This window comes from Penaeus monodon, chromosome 17 (assembly GCF_015228065.2).
Source record: "Penaeus monodon isolate SGIC_2016 chromosome 17, NSTDA_Pmon_1, whole genome shotgun sequence".
NCBI classification, from domain to species: Eukaryota; Metazoa; Arthropoda; class Malacostraca; order Decapoda; family Penaeidae; genus Penaeus; species Penaeus monodon.
Window position 1 is genome coordinate 39,583,867 of NC_051402.1, and position 15,000 is coordinate 39,598,866.

At 35.7% G+C, this 15,000-nt stretch overlaps 2 protein-coding genes across 2 annotated transcripts in view; one reads left to right on the plus strand and one right to left on the minus strand.

Annotated features, from left to right (window-relative positions):
• Nucleotides 1-2,143: 2,143 nt before the first annotated feature.
• On the minus strand, nucleotides 2,144-11,904 carry LOC119583742 (nucleolar complex protein 3 homolog). The gene is made up of 15 exons (XM_037932400.1): nucleotides 11,707-11,904; nucleotides 9,530-9,827; nucleotides 9,251-9,305; nucleotides 8,863-9,086; nucleotides 8,235-8,431; nucleotides 7,438-7,597; nucleotides 7,113-7,246; nucleotides 6,605-6,796; nucleotides 5,671-5,889; nucleotides 4,954-5,135; nucleotides 4,459-4,667; nucleotides 3,973-4,157; nucleotides 3,401-3,532; nucleotides 3,109-3,206; nucleotides 2,144-2,800 (listed from the first exon to the last, which is right to left on the minus strand). The coding sequence occupies exons 1-15, from the start codon at nucleotides 11,710-11,712 to the stop codon at nucleotides 2,335-2,337; spliced, it is 2,757 nt and encodes a 918-aa protein (XP_037788328.1). The 5' UTR covers nucleotides 11,713-11,904; the 3' UTR covers nucleotides 2,144-2,334.
• A 138-nt stretch (nucleotides 11,905-12,042) lies between these two features.
• The window catches only part of LOC119583743, a 3,097-nt gene continuing 139 nt past the window's right edge, over nucleotides 12,043-15,000 (plus strand). Inside the window, exons 1-2 of the mRNA XM_037932401.1 lie at nucleotides 12,043-12,206; nucleotides 14,545-15,000. The exon at nucleotides 14,545-15,000 is cut by the window's right edge and continues 139 nt beyond it. Coding sequence (XP_037788329.1) covers nucleotides 12,182-12,206; nucleotides 14,545-15,000 — 481 coding nt within the window. The 5' untranslated portion in view covers nucleotides 12,043-12,181. The remainder of the gene's footprint in view (nucleotides 12,207-14,544) is intronic.

The window sequence follows — 15,000 nt, forward strand, 5'->3', positions numbered from 1 at the left end:
ATAATAATAGGTATCATAATGATTATAATAATAATAATAATAATAATGATATAAATAATAGTAATGATAATAATGATAATGATAATAACTATGATGATGATGATGATGATTATCATCATTATCATAATAATAAAAATAATTACAATAATAATATTAATAATAATAATAATGATCTTTGATAGTAAAAGTATTACTGATGATAATAATAAATAAAACGATAATGATAATAATAACAACCATAACAATAATGTTAATATAATGATCACAACAATAATGATGACAATACTAATAATGACAGAAATAACAACAATAATAATAATTATGATAGCAATGATGGTGACAATTATGATGATAATAATAATGATAATAAAAAATAATAATAATAACAATAATATTAATAACAATAATAACAATAAACAAATAATAGGACTAGTAATAATAATGATGATAATAATAACGACAATAATAAAACTGATATTAATCATGTGAAGAAAAACAATAATAATAAAAAAAAATGGAATAATAATAAAGTAGCGACTGCAGCTGCAGCAGCAGCAACAACAACAGTCGCCAGGGCCGTCGTGCCGCTCGGGCCGCTGCGCAGCCTCCCGAGCCCCACGAGCATGGGGCCTCCATGCTAATCTATGTATGCTGTGACTTGCTTTGAATAAATAAATTATGTACTATACTAAACTTTGAATAGTTGATATTGCGATACAAGTGGGTATTAACATTGGCCTCTGATTTAGTATTACGGTCACCTCTGCATCTTCATGGTCAAAGTAATACCAATGGCGTTGGTTATATTTAAATGGCATTGATTAATGTAGATGGACGACTTGTAGGATAAGCATGTAGTAGTTATTCAGGATTACGAATTTATGATTCAATCCTAATAACCAGGTACTGATAGCTTGTGATGTGTGAATGGACAAGCCCTTATACAGGATATGAAAATTGTGGAATGTAGATCTAGACAATATAATAAGTATAATGTAAGGAAGGACTTGTTCATTATGGAAGCAGAATGTCTAATTATTCAGGCCTTGTCCCAAGCTGACTAATATTATATCAACCTTGGCTCTGACGTAAGACTAGATTCAAAACATTTTTATTATCCAGATGAACAACACACTGTCTTTTATGACGTGTTAAACTCTTCAAACACTGTGTCCATTAATCTTTAGTGTAAAGCATGTTTAAGCACTGATTATGCTGGAAGCACAAGTAATTTTCTTAACCATTTGTTTGTGTATGTAGGCTCTCTATAAGGCTAAGTCGGCACTGAGAAAGACAATAATAATAATAATCATATGATAAAAATTATAATGATAATATCAATGCCAACAATAATAACAAATATAATAATAATAGTAATAATACTGATAATAATAATAATAATAATAATAATAATAATAATGATAACAATAATAATGATAATAACAATAACAAAAATAATAATAACAGTAACAATAATGATAATAATAATCAATAATAATACTGATAATAATAATAAAAACAATAACAGCAATAACATTAGTTATGATCATAATAATACTAATGTTAATAATAATACTACTAATAATAATGAAAATGATAAAGTATTAATGATGATAATAATAATTCAATACTGATAATAATATTACTTCTGTTAATAATTATAATAGTAATAGCAATAACAATAACAATAACTATTGATTTTAACAGTAGTAGTAATGATGATTATAACAGTAATGATTATAATGATAATGATAGCAATACTATTAACAATAATAATAGTAACAATAATAATAGAAATAATAATTAAACTAACTTTAATAGTAATGATAGTAACAATAAAAATAATGATGATGCTATAAAAAATGCTGTTAATAATAACAATAATGATGCTAATTTTAATAATAATAATCATCATCATCCCACTATATATAAAACATGAGGAAATATGTCTGAAGACAACAATCAAACTATATTTCTAAGTCAAGGCCCTAATCTGGGATATAGACATAATTAATTAATTATTTCATATTATCTGCCGCGTCAACAGCCAAGGTCATTAGCGGAGGATATAGACATATAACTTTCTCTATATGAGAAGAAATACACATATTTCATATCAGGAAGGTTAAGAAAATAACACATATTTCTGTATATACTTTTTCTTTTGTATTTGGTACAAAAAGTAAAACTATGTACACATTCCAATGGTTCATAGCACATAATTTATAAATATATACTGCAAAAACAACCCCCTCCCCCCATAAAAAAGAAAAAAAGAAGAAGAAGAAAAAAAAAAAACATGTAACAAGGTAGGCATACAGAAACCTAATTTTATTATTTCATTTCTACCTTCACTAATTCTAACGTCACATCTTTGTCCCATCTCCCTTCAGGCTCTCCGTTTGCATTTTGTCTGCTGGGGATGCTCGCCAGGTCCATATTCCAGATCATTCCCTTGAAAAAGTCTGCATCACCAATCAGTGCTTCCTCATTCATGTGTGCAGCCGTCCCGTTCTCCTCCTCCTGCTTTCCATTCACTCCGTTGATGCCATTGGCTGCGTGTCCGTGGGGATGGCCCATTCCGTTGGCCTCGTGTCCCAGCAGGCGGTTCCGGTTCTCGTCAGTGAGAAGCTCCTCTGTCTGCTTCTGCATGTATGGGGTGATGAAGCGCGCCCTCCGGTTCTTCTTCGAGGTCATCTTGCGCTCATCCTTCTTGGGCAAGTGCACCTCCGGCTTTGGCACCGTTGGGTTGAAGCACATCTCATGAGGGTCGAACATGTCCTGCAGCTCCTGCAGTGTCCTAGACAGACGGGGGCAAGTTAGATACGACGAGTGCATGGCAGTAGGTCATGCAAGGTATTTGGAACGAGGAAGACAGAGATGAGAGATGGGAGGGGGTTATACCACCAATGAAAGTATCAAAAATAAAAAACAAATAAAAACAAAGACTTATAAAATGAATACAATGATTATTCTGGAAAATAAAGGATTATTTGTATACAACTAAAAGGTGTATATTGACAAAATGTATAATATTTTGTTATAATCTACTATCAAAACACATACGCGCACACACAAACAGATAGGAAGAAGGTGTAGTCTACTCACTTTCTAGTCATGTCAATGGGCAGGGATCCCTCCCCATGCAGGGGAGCACTGTTTACTAGATGCAGGGTCAATTTCTGAACAAAGTTATGGTAGTGGCGCTGGAAGGTAATAGTAACAAAATAATAAGGAATTACTAATGGTAGATATACTAAATGAGAAACTAACCTTTATAATCTCATTCTGGCTTTATGGACATGATTAAGCAATAGAGAAACTGAGCTGACTTCAGCAGTAAGATACACTCAGGCTTTGAAAATAATTAATAGGAAAAAAAACTTTTTGGCAAACTTACACTGAGGAGTCTGTACTCAAAGAAGGCTGTTGCACCAGCATTGCAGTGCTCAGGCTCCTTCACCTCTGGCTGGAATATGCCACTTGTACCCTCAGTGTCAGAATCCAGTAAGAATTTGGTGTTTGGGTTGTTCTGTAGAGACAGGGAAGATGTTGAGCATTACAAAATGCAGAAATGTACGAACTTAGTAACTTGTCAAGAGGGGTAAAAATTAAACACACCCACACTTATAGCAAAATAAAATATGCTTCCTTTCTGGACAGAGTAAAACAATGAAATCAACAGTGGAAGCAAACTGTCTAAACTTATTTTGACTATCCATTTTGTTTTTTTATTAATGCATATCTAAAAAGTTTGAGATGTTACAATTTTAACTACATAGTGTGGCTGTGTTTAATTTTATTAGCAATATACAACTAATGTATAACAAACCCGTAAAATGTGTTAATGAATATGTAATCACTCTTGAACAGCAAAACAAATGCCTTATTAGAACTACAACCATTATTATTGAAACACAAATGAAGAAAATGCAAGCATGAAAAAATAAACATATCCAAAAAAGTCCTCACCAGAATGATACCCCTGAGGACAGAGAGTGAGGCGATGACATTGTTGTGGAAGGGTTGTGCGAGTGAGAGTGTGGCCAGCCGCTTCGCAAAGGCCAAGCTCCGCTCTGAATTTACACACCGCTGACGATGCACAAGCATCATCTTGAGGGCGTCCAGTGTTGGGAACACATTTGATTGATTACCATCTAGACAAGAAGAAAAAGAAAAAATAAGAAAATAAAACAGCTTGTAATTTCTACTTATAGAACTTAAAGGAAGACTGGCTGACTGGGAAACAACTCCAACATGAAGTTCCACTAAACTACATCATGTTAATCTTTATTTCTCTGAGACAAATATAGAGTATTCGAGACAATTACTTGTGCAGGGATATATTATTATGGTTATTATAGTTACCTAAACAGTTAAAACCTTTTAAAAAGGTATTTGCAATTAACTATATACCCCTTTACCCAACAAACAGCAGGTCAACCATGTGATCCCTACCTTGGCCCATCTTTAACATATTGGCATAAAGATACGTGAAGAACTGCCTGGGGTCTAGAGTGAGTGCCTCGCCCTGGCCTGAAAGGATGGTGAACACCGTCTTGATACAGAACATGGACTCGCGGTAGTTCATGGTGCCCTCCAGCATCTTCTGGCCTAGGACATCAAGAAGGTCACCAAAGAACTCGATGTTGATCAAATGCGCAAATCTGTTTGGGTGGAGAGGGAGAGAAGGTTAGTTGTGCTCTGTGGGATGACTTTTAAAGGTTTGTGTTATGATCCATAAATGATTTTGTAATGTGCATATATTTAGCTAAATACCTTCTAGAGGGAGAGGAGATGAGGAAGGAGGAGGAGGAAGAGGTGAAGGGGATGGAGAGAAAAAATTGAAGTATGTGAAAGAAAAGAAGAAGAACAAGGAGGAGGAGAAAGAGGAGTAGTAGGATAAGGGAAAAGATAAAGATATGGTTATACAAAACAATATGCAATACTCACTTTGCAAGTCCCTCCAAGACGACCTCATTGAGCACCTTGTTGGGCTTCCTCTTCAGTACATGGATGTAAATACCAAAGACGATCTGCAGGATCTTGCTGTGGGCCTCCTGGCGCTTGCGGTTTGATTTGATATCCTTGAACTCGCGCATCTTTTCCTCTAGGATGCGCTGCTTCTTGCATTTCTAGGAACATAAAAAAAAGTGTGAAATATTTATAAAAATACAAGAATATAAATATATAAATGTATAAAGAATATATAAATAAAACATATATAAAATCAATATATAAAAAATAAAAAGGCAAACTATATACACACATGTATATGAATAAGAGTTCTGATCATTAGGTAGCTATCTGCCCTTTGGCCATAAATAAGACCATTACTGTATTAGAGAAGTTTTCATCCCTTCTAAGTTGATCCTCTGACTCTCTACACATATTACCAAGCAGTATTGCCCCAGATCGAAATAATTCCCAAAGTTTGACATTATTGTAAATTGGTTATCTATTCTGTTCTGGACAGGGAGAGAAAGAAAAGAAGAAAGATTGAAATAAAGGGGGAAAAAGTCATAGAAAACTATAAAGGAAAAGTGAACAGGAAAGGGATAAAGCAAAAAAGGAAAAAAGAAAGAAGAAAAATAAAATGAAAATAGAGTAAAAGAAAAGAAAAAGAAGAAAGTAAATATGATGCCACACAAGCCCTCATCACCCACTCACCTTCCGCTCTTTGATGGACTTCTTTGGCGCTCGTTCCTCGATCACTTTCTTAATCAGCTTTTGCGTGTGTGTAAGCTTCTTCGATGCATTGCGGTGAGCCTCAATCAGAGCATCAAGGTTCTTCACGTTTGAAATGTTGATGTCGAGGAAGGCCTGTATGTAATACGGCTCCACCTTGAAGAATTTCCTGCGGATGTACTTGTCCATCTGCATTACAATCTGGGGGGGAGGAGGGAGAGAGAGTGAGGGTGAGGGAGGGCGTTTCGCGAGCAATTTCCTGCTTGGTTGCCGTTTTATAGGAGAGTACAGCATTGAGGAGACCATCCACTTTTGGGGGTTGAGAATCAATTTTTACATTTCTTGAGACAGATAGAAAGAAATAAGAAAGGCAGGAAAAAAGAGAGAAAAAAAAGAAAAGAAAAAAGAAAACAAGAAAAGAAAAATATTTACACATATGTGTATGTATGTATGCATGTATATATATACATATATAAACATTTTATATATATATATATATATATATATATATATATATATATATATATATATATATATATATATATATATATATATATATATATATATATATATATATATATTAAACAAAAGCATATACACCTTAAATAGCTTTATTGTTATATTACAATTTACCCTGGAACCTCTTAACAATTTTGAACTAAGCTCTCAGACCCCTAATTCTCCGCTGTTCCCTGCAGGACTAAGGAATAACAGTTGCGAAATATAGCTACAAGTTATGATTACTATTATGTACAGCTAATTTGTTAGTACTACTAATGTTATCTTATATATCATTATCATCCATTTTATTATTGCTGCTACTGTTTTTTTCTTATGAAACTTTCAAAGTGATGAATTGGATTAATCTGCCATCCCTTTATATCTTACTTATTTGCCTATTTTCTTAAATGCTTACCTCCAGAGTCATCTCGCCTGTCTTGTCACGGATAAAGAGCTTCTTGAAGGTATCCAGCACGACCTGCGCGACCTCCTTGACCTTGTAGCTACCATATGGAGTTATCACTTGCACGATGTTGAAAGTGTAATTGAAGTGGCCTTTCCGCAAAAGCAGTTCCCCATAGCACTTAAGCACAGCAATCATCAATTGCTGCAGGAAGGCAAGGGAAAGAAAAATGTTGTATAAGATGGATTAATAAAATAGGAGAAAAACTTGTGAACCTTGATTCCTTTACCTAACTCTCAAACCAGTATCAAACCAGAAATCATCCCATTATAGATGGGTCTATGCACACTATCTGGGAAAAAAGGGGAGCCACACCTACAGTTTTCTTTGCCCAGATCTTCCTAATCTTTTTTTGCATGTAATGTGGATCTCTACTCTATAGCTGCCATGGAAATTTCTTTTACTGTTGAGACAAACAGACAGACATACATACACACACGAAAGACAATATTCCACTCACATTGAAGGCATCTTTCGAATGTTCATTCTGCAGCTTCTTGTCCTTCAAATTTGCCTCGAGGGTAATTAGGTACTGCTTGTACTCGTAGAGCAAGTCATCCTCAAACCTATAGGCTTGTTTCTTCTCTTTTCTCACTAGAAGAGAGTAAATTGATAGTAAATGGAGCCAGAGATTGAACTTCTTCTGAGGGTAATGTTCTTAAATTGTAGATGAATATATTTTAAGTCTTTTTGATCTCACAATATTGACTCTTGTGTATATAAAAGTGTGGTTGAAATAAGGGAAATGAGAGAAATAAATAGTAACAATAACACAAACTCCTTACATAATGACTTGTGATCCTTGGTTTCTTCTCCAAGCTCAAATGTGGGAATAAGGTGGTTGAAGACCTCAAACATGCTGAGTGCTGCATATTTCCTCACTGTAATGGCAATCTCTGGGTCCTCCTCCTTTAGATAGGCTTCCAGATTCTTCAATAACTTGATCTGAAAATCAATAGGTACTGTTTTATATTTCAAGCAAATGTTGTCAATGAATGAAAAATCAAAATGAAAAAAGTGACAGGAAGGCCAAACACAGAAACAAAAATGTAAATGATTATGCACTGTGCTTAGTTAAGAAAGGGATATTTCACAGAATATTTGCTCTTGAACAAAATGTGGAATGATATGAAAAATTCAGCAGGAGGAAGGAGGGACAAAGAAGTAGAAAATGTGAAGCAGGAGGAGAGGGGAAAGGGAGGGACAAGAGGAGGAGAGGGAGAGAGAGGAGGAAGAGAGGGTGGGAGAAGAGGAGAGGAGAGGAGAGGAGAGGAGAGGAGAGGAGAGGAGAGGAGAGGGAGGGAGAGGGAGAAAGAGGAGGAGGAGGAGAAAAAGGGGGATATGGAAAAGGAGGTAGAGGAAGAGGAGCAGGAGACAGACAAGAAAGAGGAAGAGATTGAAAAGGAGGTGGAAAATTAGGGAAGGGAGGAAGAGTAGGAAGAGGAAGAGGATGATTGGAAGAGAATTAAAAAGAAAACAGAAATAAATTGGGAGGTGATCAAATACCAAGAAAAAAAAAATACACACAGAGAAGGGCATAGCAACATAACAAAACACAAGACTAAAATTATTGCCCAATCACCTTTTCTTCCGGTTCTCCAATGATGGCCGTAGCAAGAGCTGCAATTTCCAACTTCTTCTGATCAATTTTGCGCTTTCGTTCCACCAAGATTTGCACATAGGACTTTGTGCCGACGCGGAGCTCCTCCTCATCACTGCTCTCATCATCGCTGTCGTCATCTCTCTCCTCCTCCTCCTCTTTCTTTTCCTTTTTCTTATCTGGACAAAAAGGAGAGAGAAAAAAAAAATTAAGATGAGCTGGCTAAATGTCTATGATATTGGTCTGTCCTTATTGCCAATATTCTACTTTCATCATTCAACTTGTTTCGAGGTGGAGGGTGAAGGGCGATGGGGATCTCTTTACCCTTCTCTATACTGGTATTGCATCATTACAATGTACTCATGCTTTATGATAAATATTTTGTTATTCTTATGTACATATACTTTGACCTTATTTTTAGGTTCCTTATTTGCATTATCTTTCAAAAAAAGCATTCATAAAAAAATATAGTCTTAAAAGAAAGAAAGAAAGAAAGAAAAAAATGCAGTACATATATATTTGTAATTTTGGGGACTTTTTCATTTATTTTCTGTTATCACCACATTCATTACTATCAAAATTCCTACCACAAAACTTCTTTATTGCTTACCATCAACAGCCAGGTACCGCGCCACGATGCCACCCTGCTGGTTCTTGATGGGTAACATGGTCCTGACCCAGCTGGGTATGGGGTCTTTTTCAAAGCTACGTGGTTTGTCTTCAACGCTCTTGTATTGTGAGAGAGGGTCTGGTTTGACTGCAGCTGTCCTTCCTACCCTTATATCCTCCTTGGCCAGTTCATCCTCCATCTCATCTAACAGGACTCTCTTCTGGCTGTAATAGTGTGTGGAAATATGGAATATGATAAAGATGGGAAATATAAATTCTTTGAATTGTACAACAAAATTCTTGGTTATATCAGTCAAAAGCCTTAGATAATATATATATGTGCATGTCCAAGCATTTGAACTTAAACACTGAACGGAATTCCACACTACCTCTGAACAAGTTCTTGCAGCTCCTTTTTGTTCATCACTTTTATCTGTTGATTACCTGAAATAAATAAAATAAAATATAAATTTCATGAATCATATATTCCTATGATTATATTTATGAGAACAAGAGATTTCTATATACCGGATAACAATGAAGACATAGAGAAGAGGATGAATAAGAAGTTGGGAAAAAGTATATGAAAAAGAAAGAAAAATATAAGGAAAATGAGAGTGAACTTGAAACAGAGTTTAATTGCCACTCAAGTCTGGCCAACTACTCACTCTTGGGGTCATTTCCACCAGCCAGCTCAATCTGAAGCTTCTTCTGGTATTCGACTTCCTCGTCAATCTTGGCCTGGTATGCCCTTTGGGCCTCCTTCTGGCGCAGAAGACCCCGCTTCTCTTTCTTCTTTTCACTGCGATTGGTCATACGGCGACTGTTCTTCTTGGCCTCCTTTGCCTTCATAATGTTCTTAAGCTTCTCTGGGTGGACTTTCTTGGACGTTCGTCCCCCCTCCTTCTTGTCCTTTCGCTTCCCCATCTTGCTACTAGTGCCTCCCTTGCCCACCTTGCCTGGCTTCTGCAACAGAACACAGAAAGGACCTTAAGAGGGAGAGTTCTGACATATGATACAGCCAAAGACACTTTAATTCTTTCACCATTACTAATGTGCATCTTTAACCCAATAATCCAATCACTGTAATTTTTTGAGGATTTTGCTGCACACAGATGGCCTGTTCTAGAAATTTACCTCACCACGTACAACTTACCATGGCTAAATATGTTTGCCCTGATTCCTAATTAGTTAACTGTTTACAAGGCCTATGTGCATTTGATCAGGACAATACTAGTGCCAATGGATTCCTTTCACCCTCAACTAATGTATGAAGGAATTATGCCATACACCACAAACTTAGCCCTGATAGCAGTGGATTCTGACCCCCCAACCTCCACCTTGGAATACAAAGAATCCTTCAAGTATCTACAGCAAGGAGTTAAGGCTGAGGCTAATTATATAATGCAGGGAGATTGTGTTACAGGGCACAGGTTGGGGGGTTGCAGGCCTAACCCTCACCCTGGCACACTAAGAATACTACATGAATACACAGCAGAATGGAGTCTATGACCTACTTGTATGGTGAAATGCAAAGAAAATGAGCTCTACACTATATTATTTGATGCAAGGGGGTGCATCCTCTCTAGGAAGCATATGCCCCCTAACCCCTGCCATAGAACATAAGCCCCCTATATTTTATAATTTGGTTTGTCATACACTCCATCCTGCCTAAAATATCTAGAAGATTCTTTGTAATCCAGGATGGGGTCACGGGGCAGCAGGCTGGTAATCTCCGTGCCTCCCCTTACTAGTGGGGCCAAGTTTATGGGGTGTGATGGGGGGGTCCATAGGCATTATTCATATATATATGTAGTTGAGAGGGGAAGGAATTCATCAGTATCAATGTGATCAATGCATGTGAATATTCAAAAAATTTACTGTAAGGCTGTGGGGTTACATTTACTGTCATAAAGCAATGCCTATTGACTGTTTTTCTGGGAGTTTAAGTTGAGGATGTGCAGTGTGGAATTCTCAAACTCTACTGTAATCATAGTAACAACTCAGTCCCTATACTGCCTAATGCAAAGGGCTGTGCACCTTGAGACCCCCTCCTGCAAGGCTGCCCCCACCCAGGAAAACAAAGAATCCTTCATGAATTCACAGCAGGACACTTGGCATCGGGCACTCCAGCATATAGGTTGCTCTACCCTGCTGTGCGTAGAGCAAGAATTCCACAATGCGCACACATGACTGAACTCCCATGAAACAAATCAATATACATGGCATTACATTACTGTAAGCATAGTCACTTTGTTACTGTAGTTGGATCCATATATTTATCCTGAGCAATTACTATAAAGGATAAGAAACCATACGGATCCACGACCTCTTTAGAGAGTCGCATGTGCGGGGAAGTGTGCTCATCTTTGCCTGAGTGCCAAGACAAAAGGCGGAAGATTTGTAAGCGAAAAATCAAGTAAGTTCGTGAGTGGCCAGTGCCAGACTCTAAGGTCTAGTAAATAAAACACATAATTACGTCAAAAGCAATTCATCAGTGCCTATGCGCCTGGTAAAGAAAATTAATACCTGAATGTATTATTATCGTAATGAAATATGCAAATTTTATTCAAAGAGAATGAGACTAATCCCTGTTCTTTCATGTGCCATTTTATTCATAACAATCATCAAAACTTTCGTGTTTTAATCCCAAATTACACTATAGGTGAACGTAGTAAAGCTACCATCAAATATATATAACAACATTATCAAGAACATCTAAACCTAATATCTCCTAGAGTAAAGCACTAACTACTCAAATATAGCACTTAAAGCTAAATTCACGAGGTCCTAACAGTAAAACCCTCGTAGCAATGTGGAATTTCCCTTTCACGTGTTTACTCACCGCCATGTTTGTTGTTTACTTTTCCCCGAGACAAATGACGTTCAACATGCGCAGCTTCACCCGTGAAAAATGTTCAATATATTCTCACTTACTTCTGCGATAAATGAGTAAGGAAACCGTGGAAATTTATTTATATATGGATTGGTATAAGGTACAACGGAAATATTATGTTTTCAATAACATATAAACGGGTGACCGAACAGGTATTAAACTTTTTATCGCACAAAATATAAATAATACTTAATTTCTTTTAATACATATTTCGGCAGAGTGATATTTTAGACATGCGCTATCGCTCAGAAAGCCTTATCAGTCGCCAGCCTCCTTTTCTCCGAAGGCTCGAATCCGACAAGTGAGGCGAGGCGAGCGCAAGGCAGAGGCGGCCGCGAGCGTGAACGTCTGCTCGCCATTTTCGCTGTTTTTTTCGCATTTTATCCCCTTCTCTGCGCTTTCCCTTCTCTCCCCGACCCTTGTCATGGACCCTGGCGAGGACGGTAAAGGTGAGACACCCTAGATAAGACAAATCACCCGTGCAGAAGAGAGGAATCCGCACAGGTTCGCAAATCCGCTTAAAAAGTGCTTATCGAGCATAAAAGGCTAGGTTCGGCCGCCCTCGGCCTGCGGCGCCAATTTCCGAATTCGGGAACAAATCTACTCCACTCACGACTAACTTGCTGAGTTGACAGTCGACAGTATTTATTATTTGATCAACGAAATCGTATTTACTTCACGAATCGTCGCCTTTAAATCTTATTGAGGATTGAGAGGATACGCCCTTGTCAATAGGGGTATTAGCGTTATTGTTATTACCACCGTTATTAATATCTTTATCATTATCATCAATAATATCACAATCACTGTCACTGCCATTATCACTATGACTATCATTATTGTTGTTGTTGTTATTATTATTATTATTGTTATTATTATTATTATTGTTATTATTATATATTATTATTATTATTATTATCATTATTATTATCATTATTGTTATTATTATTATTAGAGGTAGTAGTAGTATCATCATTGGCACAGCAGTATTATTATCATTATTATTATCATCATGAATGGTTAATTATTATTATTACTATTATTATTATTATTATTATTATTATTATTATTATTATTATTATTATTATTGATTTATCATCATCATCATCATTGTTATTACTATTATTATTGATTATTATTATTTATTGTTATTATTTTTGTTGTTATCATTATCATAATCATTGTCATTATGATTCTCCTCCTCATCATTACTGTTATTGTTATTGTTATTATTTTTATTCACCTTATGATTGTTGATGGCGGTTTGTTGTTGGTGATATAATGGCAATAAAAATGAAGATGATAAAATTATGATAAAGATGATGATAATAATAGCAGTAATTATAATAATAATAACAGTAATAATAATAATAATAATAATAATAATAATAATAACAATAGTGATACTTATAATAACAATAGTGATAGAAAAATAATATTAATGATAATGAGGATAATAATAATAATGTTAATAAAAAAAATAATATCAAATAATAATCATTATTAGTAGTAGTATTAGTATTGTTATTATTATTATCATTATAATTATTTCCATTAGTATTGCCACCCTAAGTATTATTATTGTTGTAAAATTAATACTATTAACAATTCTACACTTGATGCTGTTTACTGCTAAAGTCAGTGACAGTGATTGAGTGTAGTAATAGAGATGTTTTAGTTATTATTGATGTAATTATTATGACTTATTTTTATTATGTAATTTTTACAAATATTACTTTTCCATTTCCTTTTCTGCTATGGTAATGATGATCGTGATTATTAATGATTGTATATACAATAATGGTAATGCTATTAAAGCTAATGCTATTTATTGATAATGTTGATGATGATAATAATAATAATGATCATAGCAATAATAGTAATAATAATAACAACAATAGTAATGATAATAATAATAATTAATAATAATAATAATAATAATAATAATAATAATAACAATAATAATAATAATTATTATTATTATTATTGTTATTATTATTATCATTATAGTAGTAGTAGTAATAGTAATAGTAATGATAATGATGATAGCAAGAAGAAAATGAAGAAAAAGCAGAATTCCACTATTGTAATACTGATAATGATAATAAAAAAAATATTGTTGCAATACAAATGATAATTCCGATAGCAATAACAGGAACAAGGATAGTGGTAATGGTGCTAATATGATAATACTAGTAATAATAGTAATGATAATGATAATAATAATAATAATAACCATTATTATTATAATAAAATGATAACAATATTGACAGTACAATAATAAAAGAAATGAAGATAATGATGATTAAAGTCACGCAACTACATTATTACTGCAAATGGTCATATAAATAATGAGACTGCCATTACTGATATTTTACTATTGTTCTTCTTCTTATCATTAACCATTATTATTATTATCATAACTATGATGATGATGATTACTACGACTACTACTACTGTTACTGTTATTCTTATTAATGTTGTTGTTAATCATCACTGTTATTATCAGTATCATTTTTGTTTTTTATTGTTATTATTATTAACATTGATATTATTATTATTATTAATATTATTGTTGTTGTTCTTGTTATTATTATTGCGATTAGTGTTATTATCATCATTTTTGCGATTAGTGTTATTATATCTATTATTATTATTATTATCATGTTTATCACTGCCATTATTATTATTTTGATCATCATTATTATTGTTATTATTATATTGTTATTATCCTTTTATCATTATCATCATAATCATGATCGTGAGCCCCCCTCCCTCCCGTGGCAGTGTCCCTGGAGGGCGCCGCCGCCGCCGTCGCCGCCGTCACCAACGCCCCGTGCGCCCTCCTGGCCGCAGCCTCTCACGCCGCCGACGCTGTGCCGCTCCCGCCGGAGGTGGCCGCCAGCTCCGCCCACAGAGGCGCGGGCTGCCCGCTGGCGCCCACCGTGTCGCTTCCCGCCCCGGCGGTGGCGCCCCTGCAGCCCGAGGCCGACCCTGAGTTCCACTGGGGGCGCCGCCAGATCTTGTCGCTCATCGCGAAGGTCGAGGACTTCTTCGAGGACTTCTACGACGGGACCAAGAAGAAGAAGATGATCTGGAAGGCCGTCGCCGAGAGGATGCGCGGGGAGGGCCACAACTGCACGGGCGCCGAGTGCGACAAGAAGTGGCGGAACCTGAAGGTGCGGAGGCGCTCTCGAGCTCTCTTGGGTCCTCCTTCGCTTCTCCCCCTGTTCTCTCCCACTG

What these genes read in the sequence shown, in the direction of transcription:
- LOC119583742 (XM_037932400.1), bottom strand. An exon ending in TTGGAGAACCGGAAGAAAAG is followed by an intron (nt 7,598 to 8,234) that starts GTGATTGGGCAA and finishes ATTGATTTTCAG; the next exon opens with ATCAAGTTATTGAAGAATCT. An exon ending in TTGAGTACAGACTCCTCAGT is followed by an intron (nt 3,207 to 3,400) that starts GTAAGTTTGCCA and finishes ATTACCTTCCAG; the next exon opens with CGCCACTACCATAACTTTGT.